This window comes from Lepisosteus oculatus, chromosome 10 (genome assembly GCF_040954835.1).
Source record: "Lepisosteus oculatus isolate fLepOcu1 chromosome 10, fLepOcu1.hap2, whole genome shotgun sequence".
NCBI lineage: Eukaryota > Metazoa > Chordata > Actinopteri > Semionotiformes > Lepisosteidae > Lepisosteus > Lepisosteus oculatus.
Genome location: NC_090705.1, coordinates 40,708,866 through 40,723,924, shown reverse-complemented (window position 1 = coordinate 40,723,924; position 15,059 = coordinate 40,708,866). Strand labels below are relative to the sequence as shown.

General features: G+C 39.1%; 1 protein-coding gene across 7 annotated transcripts in view; it reads right to left on the bottom strand.

Annotated features, from left to right (window-relative positions):
- The window catches only part of rbms3 (RNA binding motif, single stranded interacting protein), a 354,207-nt gene that overhangs the window by 311,756 nt on the left and 27,392 nt on the right, over positions 1 to 15,059 (bottom strand). For 5 of the 7 annotated variants that reach the window (XM_015356975.2, XM_015356977.2, XM_015356978.2 and 2 more), the window contains exon 3: positions 4,007 to 4,075. In XM_015356975.2, the coding sequence (XP_015212461.2) occupies positions 4,007 to 4,075 (69 nt within the window). Of the gene's footprint in view, positions 1 to 4,006; positions 4,076 to 10,541; positions 10,636 to 15,059 lie in introns of those variants that run through there. The other 2 variants (XM_015356980.2, XM_069195221.1) reach the window with 1 other exon arrangement.

The window sequence follows — 15,059 nt, the reverse complement described above, 5'->3', positions numbered from 1 at the left end:
CAACATTGGTTGCGACCTACCAAAAAAGACTTGTGGCTATAATTGCAGCCAATTGTGCTTCCACCAGATATTGATGTCACGGGTCCGAATACATGCCATCAACATAATGCATTGCTTATCTTTAGGTTTTGCTGACATTTACTGTAACACTACTTGCCCTTAGAAGTGTTCAGTGTGAGCATTCAGTAGTTTTACAAAATGGTCATTACTGAGGTCCCTGAAAACTTCTTCAAGGCACATTTTAAGCAGAAAGGCTGGCTTTCAGGGAGAACATGGGAAAAAAACTGACAAGGTATCAAGATATGTTGGGCTTTTAAATTTGCATTACCTAAAAGATAATTCCAGCATTGTCAGCTCATTTAAAACATTAAATACTTAGAGCAGAAAAATATCTACCTGACTTTCGATTTATTCGTATTCAGAATAAATTTCCAGTATATATAATAAAATGTAATGAGCAGTCTACTGTTTCCAATACAATGTAAAATGCATTACCGGTTATAAAAAGATGTTCAAAAATGTGATCACTTTAGGCTGAGAGTGAACATAATTACTCTGGCAAAATAATCCTCAGCAGAAGATAATGATCAGAAGACATCAATCTATTTTTGTAAAGCAGTTGGAGATGGAGATTAATTGGAAACCACTCCTGAAATAAATCATTTGTGGGTTAGTTCTGCGAGACAAAGGAAAATGTTACGGTTACGCTCTGAACTCAGCAAACCTTCTGTGGCACACAGTTATAATCTGAGCAGATACTGCCTCCTCCTGGCAGATGAAGCAAGATAAATTAAATGACCTTTTCTCCCTTGTTTTGTAGGAGCTTTTGAATGTGGGCAACAAATCGAGGAGAGGGCCTTGCAGCTTTACAGCTGGGGTCCTGGGTTTAAACAGACCCAGCAGGTTTCGCCGTACGATCAATCAGGACTATACTACACTTCTGCCTCCTATTAACACTGCATCTGGGGGCCCTGGAAGCAGTTACTGTATGCTCTAGCTGAAATTTGTTTGTACAAAACCTCTTCCCTTCCATCTCCGCTGTCAAGAGAGAAAAATTGCACGTTTCAGCTTGCTAGTATTTGTTGTTTAGCAAGGACACCACTCTCGTACAGCAGCCAAAATAATGTTCTACCTGTGAACTGGAACACATTTCCGTGATCACATTTAGCATTTCAGACAAGCCAAGGGCTGACGTTGTCATGAAGCATATCTTGAAATGCCATCTTTTTACCCAACCTAGAGCTCATTAGTGCACGCAGACCTAGTATGTCTTTGGACCAGTTTTTCTTTCCTTTTCAAATAAACAGTAAGAGTTCAAATACTGTATTGTTCTGAAGATTGTGAAATGTTTTTTTTAGAATTTAAACATAGCTGCCACAAGCTGCATTTTCTGAAGTTAAAAAGAAATAATAATAATTTGGGGAAAGTACAACCATCTCTCACTGGGCTCCTCTTCCATGGAATGGTGGGATGACCCTGACTGAAACTGAGGGGCTGGAGAGGGCATGACCAGGAAATATTTTGACATAGAACTAAACACAAACATTGTATTGACATTTCCTGGCTCTTACACTAACACTAATACACTACACTAATAGCAAAATACAATACTTGTAGAGAAATACAATGAGACAGGGGGAATTCAGTGTTTGTGGGACTAAGTCACACAGGTAAAACATGGAAACTGGACATTCAAGTCTGTTTCTCTGCCCTTCGCCCTCTTGGTGTTTGACATTATAAATGACTCTGTGAGCTTTGGCATGGCACCAGCAGCTTTTGAACCTGCCGCAGTACTGGTCTATTTCCCCTTGGTCAAACACTAAAATTACAAGGTCTGAATGACCATTTCTATGCAGATGATAAATCTAGGTCCACACTAAACCTGACACCAAGGTAGCAGTTTCAGATCTCTCTGATTGAATTTCTGATATAAAAGCTCAGACGCCACACAACCGTTTGCATTATAGTAGTGATAAGCCAGAGGTCACATTATAGGATTGTACCATGTTGTAAACTTGTCAAATTACAGCACTGTGCTTGAGTTTTGATCAAAAATGAAAAGCATCGGGCTTGTTCATGGATCACAGATTGACTTTTGAATCTCCTGTACAGTATATGTTTAGTTTTCAGAAATATGACCAATATGTTTTCTATATTGTCTGTATCTCTGCCATAAAAACTGATTTATATGTTTCCGTTTCAACAACTTTTGTCTGGAGTTTTGTAACACTGCACTTGTGGGAGTTTTCAGCTGGGAGCCTAACTGGGTCGCACACAAATGATTGCATCCCTGTGTTGGAGGTTTTACGCTGGCTTCCAGTCGGGTGTGCTTACATGAAAGGTTGAGCATGGCCCATCTCCCCAATATCTGTCCAAGATTCCCACCCACGTGACCCTCACTCTTCACAAAGCTTCGTGTTTCTGTAGTGCAGAGCTCTAGAAAACCATACCACATTCGAATTCTTATTAATAATAATCAATACCAATTATTAAGACATTAATAATGTGTACAGTATATGCGGTTTAGGCAACAAAACCTAAAAATAAACTAAACCTAATGGCATTTTTTATCAAATGTTCAATCAGGTAGGTACTATGCTGACACAACATTTACCTATTCAGCAAAATGGGCTGATTCAAATCCTCTAAAGACAAGATGTTTCAATAATTAAAGAGATATACAGTACTGTATATACCGACATTACTATGAAAGACATCTTGCAAAAGACTTTTTCGCAGGCATGTTGCGGTGCTGAATAATAATATAACACACACTTTCCTTCCATTATTTTTTTAACTAATTTAGAGTGTTAAACATAAAGATAACAATCTGCATGCACCATCAATCTGCACAAAGGGATTCAAGGAAAATGGTTTGGAAAGGAGATGCAGAGTGCTGAAGTCATAGAGTTAAGCAAGGAAGATTTCAAAACTCTTAGGTGAAATGTGTGTTACCAGACTTGATAGCTATTTAATAGGTCCGTACCCATGAGGATGAGATGCTGATGGATTTCATTTGTGCACTGACATCACGAGGAGATCACTCTAGATTGTACAGAACACCTAGATGTTGCCATCCAGGGAATACTGATGACCAATAACAGATATGTAACTGGCAAATCACAAAAGAAAATCACTTCTGACTTATTGCAGCAGGTTAGAAACTTATCTCAAGCGTCTCCTGAGTTATTCAAAACAGACTGTGTAAGACAACACTATTCCACTGTTAAACCGACCTCTTAGGAACAACGCTTCATCCAGTACCAGACCTACCAAGTCGTGCTACATCAGTACCCACTTATCCGATTGAGGGTGGCAATGGGTCAGAGCCTATCCTAGGAAACACTGGGCCCAAGGTGGGATCCACACTGGACAGGAGGGCAGCCCATCTTCGGGCAGACTCAGACACCACCACTCAAGCACATACTCACACCAGGGCCGGTGTTTTTTACCTTGGAGTTGTGTGAGGAAGCCCCTATGAACACAGGGTGAACGTACAAACGCCAAGAAAATAACACCCCAGGTCTGGAATTGAAACCAGAGGCCCAAAACTGTGAAGCAACAAAGCTGACCGCTGCCGTGCATCCCCTCATTTCTTACTGTGTTATATTCACATTACTTTCAGAGAACACAGCATCATTTTCACATGCGATTTCAAGGAAAAATTCAACCACTCAATAACTGAGTGTTATTTAAATTTTCCCAAAGTGACCTCTTTTTGTGGCACAGTACTTAAAATACACACATGCCAATTATCTCTAATATAAAAAGTATTAAAAAAACATTTAGGCAATCAATACATTTGGTAAACACATCCCACACAACACTAGCTGTCCTTTAAGGGAGATGTTTTTAACTTCTACTTTTGCAAAATATTATTAGGATTGATCACTCTCCTACTCCCCCGCTGAAACTGTTTCTTGAGTCGTCTTATCATTTGCAATTGACACGCATTACTTTCAATATGGCTTAATATAGATAAATGACCTTGTCAAATTGCGGTTACCTGATGCTGCTGTGAACTGGACCATCTGCTATATGCAGGAGAGCTGGGAGTCTTGGTGACTGCTGTTCTCTGTAATTAAAGAAAATTCCATGGCGTCAGGAAGGCATCCAGCGTCAGCTCACACTTAATAGAGTACATAATTGCGCAGCTTTCGACGGACCCCGAAATTGTATTAAAATGCCGTGTCTCATACTTAAAAATGGGACCCTCAGCAGATCTAACAAATATTAAAATGAACCTGTTTTCTATATTGTTAGGACCTGTTCAACGATGTATTGTCAATAAATCGACGATTTAAAAACACGTTTGTTTTTAAAGGTAAAATGAGAAAAACGAGAGTTACGCTCCTAGCTGGCCATTTCCTAAATCTGCGTTAGGTGCCATCTCGTCTGTTGAGATCAGAATCTGCTGACTGAGCAGAATTTCATATCGCAAGAAAATAATGCTCTTTAAAACACACTTCCAGGAAATACTGAATTTAAGGTTTCAAATGATATAATATTTAACAAAACGCATAAACACACTGCACATTAAATGAAATTTATTGAGGTAACGAAATGGTGCTGTGTGTGTGGTATGCTATGCAAATTACAGCACTTGCAACATGCAAAATTAATTTTTGAAATGTATCCATCCGCAAAGCACACCATGAGCGCATCTATGAAAAGAGAGGTCAAGGGCAATCTTCACCTCAAACTGTAAGTGTGGTGTTGTGTAGTCCAATTTAAAATGGACTAGCTGGGAAGCTGCATCCTTCAGGGGTAAGAAAGTATTGTACCTCACTGAAACCTGATCGGGGCTGCAAGACAGCTTCTCTAGTCCCCCGTCATCTTGTGCGAGTCAGTTCTGAAACTGTGCTGCTGGACGACGTCTCCCTCAATGTCAACCATCCCCAAAGATCGGCTCCAGGAAAGTAAGGCACTTCTCCTCTTTACTGCCACTTATTTACACAAATCTGGATTCTCAGCTTTAACAGACTTAAAAAATAATGAATGAGGAGGATGATGTGAGGGTCGGCCTCAGTACCGTGATACCTCAGTTGGAAGAACACTGTACTGCAGAACATGTTCAGATATTTTTTTGGATAAAACCAAAGTTCACACACAATTTACATTCATTACCACCAGACATGTTACGTTTTTCACCTCTCAAAACTGTATCCTGTTTTCTATTAAACTTTTCTGGTGCTCATAATGCTGAAAAGGAGACTAATATGGCTCCCGGAAAGCTTTAACATCAAGATGGGTTTTCAGGGAGTCTTGAAGGAGCCCACATGAAAATCGACAAGGAGCTGTGAAAGTCATGGAAGGTCACCCACTGAATCCCAACAGGAAAGTACAATGTCTGTAGCTGGACCTGAGACCTAAGAAGCTGATTCCTGGGTTTATGACATTTGATTATGTGGGAGTCACGCTTCTGAGGTATAGCCAGGAAAATCAGCCAACACTGAAATACAGCTTGAATTGTACATGAACATGAGTACCAGACAACACAAGAAAATAGGAAAGGTCACAAATGGGATGCCACTTCACCCACAGTGTTTGTTTGGTTGGAATTAGAAAATTGAACGGAAGATCTCACTTTCTTTTAAGAAGCTGAAGTATCTGGTTCCGAAACACAAATGGCTTGCCCCCAAACCTTTGAGCAAAACAGTACCTCATTTTCATAGCTATAAATACCTCTCTTTAATCTCCGCCTGTGCCCTCTGGTTCATGGTCCCACTGCTTATTCTGAAGGAGAAATGAACCCCTTGTGTTGAGTTTGTTAATTCCTTTGAGGATTTTGAGTACTCGAATCGGGTCCCCTCATAGCCTACTCTATGTAAGACTGAAACGTTCAGCTGTTTTAGCCTGTCAGAGTAGGACATTCCTTTGTAGTCATCTTGGCAGAAAGCCACCAGACATCACCCTGCTACAGTATGTTACACTTGTTAGATGCTTGTAAAATTGATATTTTATTCCACGCGGTAAACCTATATAAGCCTGCGAGATCTGACACAACTATACAGGAGTAGTCTATATCAGGGTAGTCTAAGGAGAATGTTAATCTCAAGAGCAATATCCAGGCAGCTTTTACATTTCTCTCACTACAATATACTCGCAGTAGATTATCACAAGTATTTTCCCTGCCAGTAAACTGCAAGCAAATTTCCAACCTTGTGTTTATGGAGTCACACCTAGAATCTATAGTGTCCTACAAGTTAAACCAAAATTGCACCACTTTAACACAATGTTGTGGGTCACAAAAATGAAAACCCCATTTAGAATATAACATGCTTCTGTACTTTTCAAAATAAAAAAACATAATGAAATATGGTACAAACTGCAGTTACTAGATTATGTACTATAACATAGACTCTAATCGTTTATTAAAAGTTAGAACAATGTGACACATAGATTTTTGTGCATTTTGAACCGAACAGCTTCTTACGTTATTGGCACTGTTTGGCACAAAGGAAAAGTGAGGAACAGACATAAACCATGTTCTTCAAGAAGCTTGTAACAGAAAGAGCCCCGATATACTAGATACTATACTACTGCGTATCTCATCAGCAAGCATGGATGAGACAGGAGAAGGAGCAATCACTCAAAACTCATGTCAAAAGAATGCGCAAGAAGTAGACCATAAAACAACAGCAAAATACAGGTGATGTAACCTCTTTCCTCCTGCCTTCTTAACACTTTCTTATCAACCTTCAATTTATTTAATAAAAGTGTTGCTGTCGAGGGCAAAGGCACATGATTACAGGTCATTGTGAATCATTAAAAAAATGTCAATATTCATTATAATGTAAAACGGATTGCATAGTCTCCCAATTACTGTATGTATCCCATCAGCTATGTTAAAACAGTGTATACTGAACAAAAACAGTTGTCTTAGGTCAGTAGAGGGTGCCAGGTGAACAATATCGCAGTCTGATGTGAACAAAAGCAGCTCGTGCAGTTCCAATGTCTTTATTTTTTTCTTACATCACTGCAGGAGATTAAATACAGGTTTGCATGACTGAACAGCTGATGCTCAGTGAGCCAAATGGAAAATCTAAGAACACTGCTGTACATTGTCAAGGAGATCTAAACAAAACTAAAGTTTTAAATTACAGATTTTGCAGATGTAGAAATGATTACAAATCAATTAAGTAAGAAAAAAGTATCCATTTGTTAATGTCGGCTTTTAAATTTTCATTGGTATGACACTATTCCAGCAATATGGTTTGTTTTATTTCATCCTCTAATCAAGAAGAATCTGAAATATATTGTCAGGTGTTTCGAGTAAGTGTGAACTTTCCCGAAGTGTTTTGCCAAGAAAAATAAAATAAATAACACTAGTATTTAGACTCTCACAGCCCAAGAGTTTATGAAGCCACCACACTTCGATGCTGAGATTTACTATGTAATCCACCACACCTGCTGTCTTCTTTCGAAATTGTTTTGGCTGCAGTGCTGAGTGGGAAAGCACGTCTTCACATAGTTTCAGAATGAAATCTTTTGGATTATTCTGAAGACCGAGCTCTGTTGCAAACCCTAAGGGAGATTCCCAGACAATTCTCACAGGAAAACCTGCAGGTCCACTTCTATGGAAAGCACACTGATCACCAGAACAGGCATCAAATTCACCGATCAGGTTCGAAGAGTGGAAAGATCCTGCATGCAAGAAAATATATTTGCCATTTTTCTTTGTATTAATCTCATCAACAGCTGCAGGCAATTCATTTATTCATTCATTAGTGTGCTACTTCAACATTTTTAGATGTGTTTAAAAATAAATTAACAGTGTGAGATGATCCTTCAGCTGAAGCATCAAGGTCAACTGTTAAAAGCAATCAAACTGCAATACTTTATATCCAGATATTTAAGTATATATTCTTCAGGCTTCTTCAAGATACAATTAATTTGTAAATTCTTTACATTAAAAATATGATTCTTTACATGAAACAGAACTTGTCGCATTTTTACTCAACATACAAATAAAATCCGGGTCTCCTAGACAAATTTTTGCAATATTTTTTAATTACTCTAATAACAACTGTACCTTATATGACAGTTCTTTCTCAATAATTTCTGCAAAAAACATTGTCAATAATACTGAGATAACATAAAACTACCACATGAACAAGTCTATTTGAAAACTTCAAGAACAATAAATGTGAAACATTTATATATACTAAGAATAATTTAGTATACTGTACTACAATATTTAATCTGGTCCAGTTAAACAATCGCATCGGAAATCTAGGTTACAACACAAACTCAGAAGCGATGCCATCTGAGCCTAAATTTAACTTATTTTTTAATGGTCTCAATTTGAAGGTTTCAACAACATACATACAATAAGTAGAAATTAAAATTCCCAGGAAATATCTTAGTATTTATAAGTTACAAGTAGCTCCCATTCTTTGGGTAATGGTGTAATTCAAATGGAGACCAAAGTTCACAAAAACAGGTAGAACACACAACTACACAGTTTGTGGTCAAGAGCTTGATTTTAAAGACTAAGCCAAAACTTCTTCCAAATATTTTAACCACGGTATACTGAATTATTTTTTAGTACAGACCTGAATTTGGTTGCAGCCGAGACAAGTCACAACAGGGATGTAAGACCTCACTCCAAAGCAAACTGCAAGGATATGCTAAAAGCAAGAGCAGCTGAAAGTTTGTGAAATCAGTAAGCAGTATCTTTTGCTGCAGTGAAGGAATATAAAAGGGACATGCAATTTCTTGCTCTATGGCAACGTAATTTCGGAAAGAATTTTTAGATTTCAGATATGAATCATCTTCTGTTGGTTACAAAAAAGAAAACTTTAAACAGCTAGCATTCTCCCAAACAGCTGCCATTTGAAGTGTTAATTTGCAGGAAACTTGCTCGTGTCTGAGAAGAGAAGGGTTCAGCGCTGCTTGTGTTTCTGGGTCAGCAGTCACACATACCAGCACAAAGGGAGTTGTTCAAATTAAAAATAATATTTCATAACACACGCTTAAAACATCCTCCAAATTGCTCCCTGTTTACTCCAGGCAACCAGCGATACAGGCCTGAACCCCTGCCTAGACGAATCAGGCCGTGTCTAAGTCAGAATTATGGCACTAAGGCAGGCTTTCTGACAGGCTGAAGGGCCTGTAAAAACACACGGCCCTGGATCTAACATCAGGGAGAGAACACATTTGCTCCTGACTGAGAGGTGGACACAGTGGCTGCCACAATACGTCTGTGTTACACTGATCAGAAAAACACAGCTCTTACGCATCAGAAATCGTAACTAAAACTCATTTTGCTAGATGTTATCCTCACCAATGTTTCCAATATTTTGTGGTTCTCCTACATTATATTAGTCATGTAAAAATACACATAAATATATGTGCTTTCTAATATTGCACATAAACGATGTACACACTTCCGCTGCCTTCCTCAATTGTTTCTAATAGACCCACCATATTCCAAAACCAATTAAAAGCAATTTTGTGCTCAGCAACACAAAGTCAACTGATTAATAAAGAAATAACTGCAAACCGAACAAGGGGACCTGTGGGATGCCAGATGGAAATTAATGAACAGATATCTTGCACACAGACATGATGAAGAACAGTGATGTCATGACCTACCAAACCATTACTGTCAGCAGTTCTATAATAAACAAGGTGTTTTCTGATAAAACTTTCTGAAGATTAACACCAGATTCACACTCAACAATTACCTTCTGGCTGGAAAAATACTTTATATCAGTTTAAAGTGAAACTGTATTATCGATTCCCAAAATGTCACAAAGTGATACGAAAGTGAATGCTAATTTAATGTTATTTTAATTAATTTTAATTTAAGTTTTTGATTATTGCATCATGGCCTTTATGTAAGAAAACATGATTTGATTAATGACTAATATATCCTTTGCAGATTAAAGCCAGAAACCATCAGTGGGTAAAAGAGGTATTACAAATTGATGTTTATTTTTTTTAAATATTGCAATACAGTGACATACTGCTCTCAGTGCCTATGCTGCAAATAAGATCTTAATTTGGTGACTGAAAACCAAGGTGCATGTTAATGACCTCATTTGCATACATTGTGTCACCCAGCTTGCCTATTAATGTGCCTAAACTTTTCGATTAATTGCTTGGCTGACCCATTAGAAATAGAGGAAAGCTCATCAGCCTTTGGAATTTGGTTTGGAATGATCTTTGGAGTTGTGATGTATGAATTCTCATTGCCCACACTGTGTAGCTGGATTTCCACTGGATAACATTGTGAGGTTCCTTCCCAGACAGATCACTCAGAGATCAGCACTCTGTCTAGCTATTGTATTTCCTGTATACTGTCGTTAGCAAAGGCATTCATCTTCCCTGGACTTCCTCACATTTTATTGTGTTACAGTATGGAATCAGAATGTATTCAATTGGGCTTTGTTTCCCATTGATCAACAAAATACACTCTATAATGTCAAACCAAAAACTCTACAGATCCTCCTAAGGTGAATATATATATATAAAAGAAAATAACCGATCACATAAGTATTCACCCTCCTTGAGTCACTTTGTGGTAGACGCACCTTTGGCAGAAAATACTTCCCTGAATCTTCCTGGATACGTCTCCACCAGTTTTGATCACTGCGATTTTTGCCCTTTTCTTCTTCTTTGCAAAACTGCTCCAGCTCATTTCATTGTTTCATCATGTTCGGCAGCATTCACTAAAATACTTCATATTATACAAGATCATCATCACAAACAGAAAACCACTCCTGACTCTGGGCGATGAAAAGAGTCTAGCATAGCTCTGAGTTTGCCACCCTTATTTTTATTTGACTTGACTTGAAACTAAATTGGCCTTATTGCCAGTCCCCTGTTATTTATCCTGTTACTTTACAGATTGTTGTTATCCAAGTGTTGAGAGGTTAACACCACTGTAATTTCTGCCCACTCACACTGCACATTAAAGCATTCTGTGCAGCAGGTCAGAAGATGGAATCCCAGCAGTGATAACCTCTATAAATAACCTGGACTCAGAGTGAAATAACTTCCACAGTAATTAGACCCAGTCCCCTGCCGACCTAATCTTAAGTGACATCACACAACATGTCCACATACCACATACTCCTGCAAATACAAGGCAATTAGAGATATTAAATGACAGTATTACATCCACACAACAACAGAATTTTTCCCAGGTGGAAGATGGGATTTACATTTCCCCTTCTTTTTTCAGGGGGTCTTTTACAGCTGAGCGTTATCTTCTTGACAGCACGATTTTTACTGGCGTAATGAAAGTGTAGCGTCTGGATTCTCACCGCTGTGTTGAAATATCGAGCACAGATTCCTGGGTTTTGCACCACATCCGATGTTGTTCAGCTGTTACAGAGCACAGAGTCAGCGTCTCCTGGGTCAAGAACAGCTCTAGCTTGTACACAAAGACAACTTCATTTTTTTAATTGCCAGTTAAGCCAAAAGAAATCCTCAAAGCACATCTCAGGGTGTGAGCGAGCAGCGATTGATGGAGCCCTCCCAGGTGTGCTCTGTATCATGACAAGCAGCTGACATGCTACAATGAACAAACTGAAGCCCTCATCTGTGGATAAGGCCTCCCATTTTCCACTGCGTCACTTTGATTAGCAGGCAACTCTCGAATGTTTCTGTGCAGTGTTGCTCCTCATTACACCAAAATACATTTTTTGTTGTATTCATTTAGAAATGTAGAATCATTCAATTTATTTTTCCCACTCTTGTGCTGTGTTAAGCTGGTTTAGGACCATTATTTTGATTTAACGGGACATTGTAGGCTGATAGAATACACCATCCTGAAACACTGTGAAAACAAAAGATACTACAGTATGCGGTTTATGATTCGGTAGTATGTCAAAAACAAACAATAGTGATTCTTCACCCCCTGTGATCCATCTCCACCTCCACTGACCCCTAACAATGCTTTCAAGCAATCTGCACTATCAAACACTCAAGCACTATTCCAAAAGAGATATTATTTTGTAAAATGCAATGCACTACGTGACTTTTTTCCTGGCGAAGGAAGAACTGAGCAATTGGAAGACTGTTTGGCCTGAATGCTGGTAACACATGGCCTACAACACCAAAAATGCACGGATCCCTTCATTATGGGCGTGGTAACAGTACAAGAAACAATCACTGCTGCAGTTAGAACTAGCTGTCAAATAAAAGAATGTCAAACCTGATCAATTCAATATACAGAAGAACAATGTGGGCACGATTACAGGGATGGATTTGAACTTTTTTATATGAATTACATATATTTGTTTCACCCCCATTTGACAGAACATAGTGAAATGTTTTATCCATTTTATCTTGATTTATTTGTTATCCTAATCTGATAATTCACAGGACAGGCCTCACCATGAAGTCGAAAAGGGATTACTCTCCATATCTGGAATTCATGTCCTCTGTGCCTTGGAGATTGACAGGCACATCATCTTTCGATTTTATTTCAATATTTACTTAACCGGACATGTCAATTGAGAACACATTCTCATTTACATTGACCACCTGGAGAATTCCAATATGACTGTAGTGCCTTTCTCAGGGGTCCTACAGCAGTGCTCAACCCACAACCCTGCCAGAACCCTGAATATTACTCCACACTACTCTCCTAGTTATCCCATACATGGGTTTTCACCATAGCTCCCCAAATCTGTTTGTATTGCAAGACAATGGACAAGATGTTAAGACTCACAACTGAATCTCTAATACCTTGCCTCAATCAAAAAATTGAAAAACAACAATAAAGAATTGTTGGGAAAAATAAAGATTGAATTAAAAAAATAAAGAAAGAACTAAAATAAACAACAATAAAGGATTGGAGAAAGTTAGATTACTTTAAGGCGGATACTGTAAAGCAATGACACAGATTCAGAAAACCTTTTTAAACAGCTTTTTACAAAGTTCTGGGATAAATACTTTCACAGAAAGCAAAACATGACGAGCCCAAGTACCTCTTGGGATCTGTTGCTTTCCATACATCGAGTTCACAGAACTTTTCTGAGCCAGAAAAACTGCACTCCGGCACTCCCTGGGATTTCCTGGACACTGGTACGTACGGATTTGTGAAGGACTGAACCGCCCAAAATTAAAACTGAGTAGCAGTCAGCTCCTGAAAATGAACCCCTCAGAGCCATTATGCAAAGCAAACCCGGGTTCAGCGACAGAGCAGGCAAAGGGAGTCGACTTGGATCAACAAGAGTCTGTCTTCCGCCAGTAAGCCTGACGGCTTTTGTGTTGTATAGCACAGCCCTGGAAATTGAGTGTTTCATGTGGCTGTCTGCCAGGGTCCCACTCGCGTTTCGATGGCCAAGTGTCCCCTCCATAATTAAATTCGCTAAGCGACCTTAGACCTGGGGTGTCAGGGTATCTGCATGGGGCTTGTATGTTTCCTCCAGGCACTCCGGGTTCCTCCCACAATCCACTGACATACCGGTGGGCTAACTGGCTTCTGGGCAAACGGGCCCCGGTGTGAGTGTTGTCACGATTATAGTCCCCCCTCCTTAAGGGTGCTCCAGCCCTTTCACTTTAGACTTCATTCTGTGCACCTGACCCCTTTTCCCAGCTCACCTTAAAAGCCAGGCGCTGACGCTCAGCCTGGGTCTGCATCTGGTTTCTGCACCGTGTGAGTCCGGGACCTGGAAGCGCCTGGTCCCGTTAAGGTTTTAATCTCCGTTCCCGTTCCCCGTCCGCCGGTTCTGACCTGGTTCATGGTTTTTATTCCTAGTTTGGATGGATCACCTGGCTATGGACTTATTCTTGTGTTTTTGGATTCCCTCTATGGATTACTCTTGGATTGTTTGCCTCGGCCACACCTCCCCCGTGCACCAGCGCACTTTGGACACGCCCCCCCCTGTTTTCAGCCCCGTATTCCTGCATGACCTTTTCCTAGTGTTTCCCCACTTCTTCGGATTGTGTCGTCCGCATAGGGTCCAGAAAGAACTGTTCGTTTCAAGTGTGTGCGTGCCCTGTGATGGACTGGCGTCCCACCCACGGCGTATCCCTCCTTGTCCCTGCCGCTTGCCTCAGGCTCCCCCGCGAGGCTGTACTGGATCAAGTGCCGAGAAAACAGATGACAGATGGAAGAATAACAGAGCATTTGTTCGCTCCTTCGCGTTAACACTTGTGTATTTGCACGCATAAATACAGTATAGGCTCATTTTTGCAATTTACCTAAGCTACAATAAATCACCTAATTTTACATCCTCAAAATTATGAGAACAAAGAATAATATTTTATTCTTAATTAAATCTGTGTTTATGCTGTCTGTCACTTCATATGTCTCATTCACACTTGCGGAAGTTTTTTTTAAATGAATTAATACATAACGGCTCTATGCCTCTTTTATGACTAATGGGGAGCTTATCTTTGCCCTGGATCACACAGGAAACCAAATTTTGAAAATAAATACAGAACTGAACGTGAACTTCAGGACTGTACCAGAAATTACAATATGAAAAACTATGAAATACGGGGAAATATAATTTGATAAAAGATTTGCTGTACCATTCTGATAGCCTTATTATTTGATAGCATCAGATTTTCCACCACCCAAGAAACATCTTGATTTGATGCTGTTTCATGTCAAAAGCATTCTTCACTGTCACAGAGCGTATGGAGCAGATCACAAAGAAATAAGACATTCCTACATGTTTTGGAATAACTCACTCCACATTCAGACACAGCGCCGCAGACACAGTTCTAATTAATGTACTTATGTTACATATTTATATTATTACTAGCACATAGATCTGCTAGACAACACCCAAAAATAGCTTTTATCCGGCTATAGTAGTTGGGTTCTAAAAAAAAAAAACCAAATTCCATTGTTTCTATTTACTTGACCTGGTTACAAATGATGTAAGAAACACCACTAAAATGGAAAGTAAAAAGAAGTGAAAGATTTATTCAAGATGTTTTATGAAAACAAATTAATTCTTATATACTTTGATGAACTCTATTTACAATATAAATTCTCAAATTACTATAATCGTTTTAAAAAACAGAGCACAGTTCTATTTGTGCAAGCATGCACCACAATTAAAAAAAATAACAAATCTGTGCAG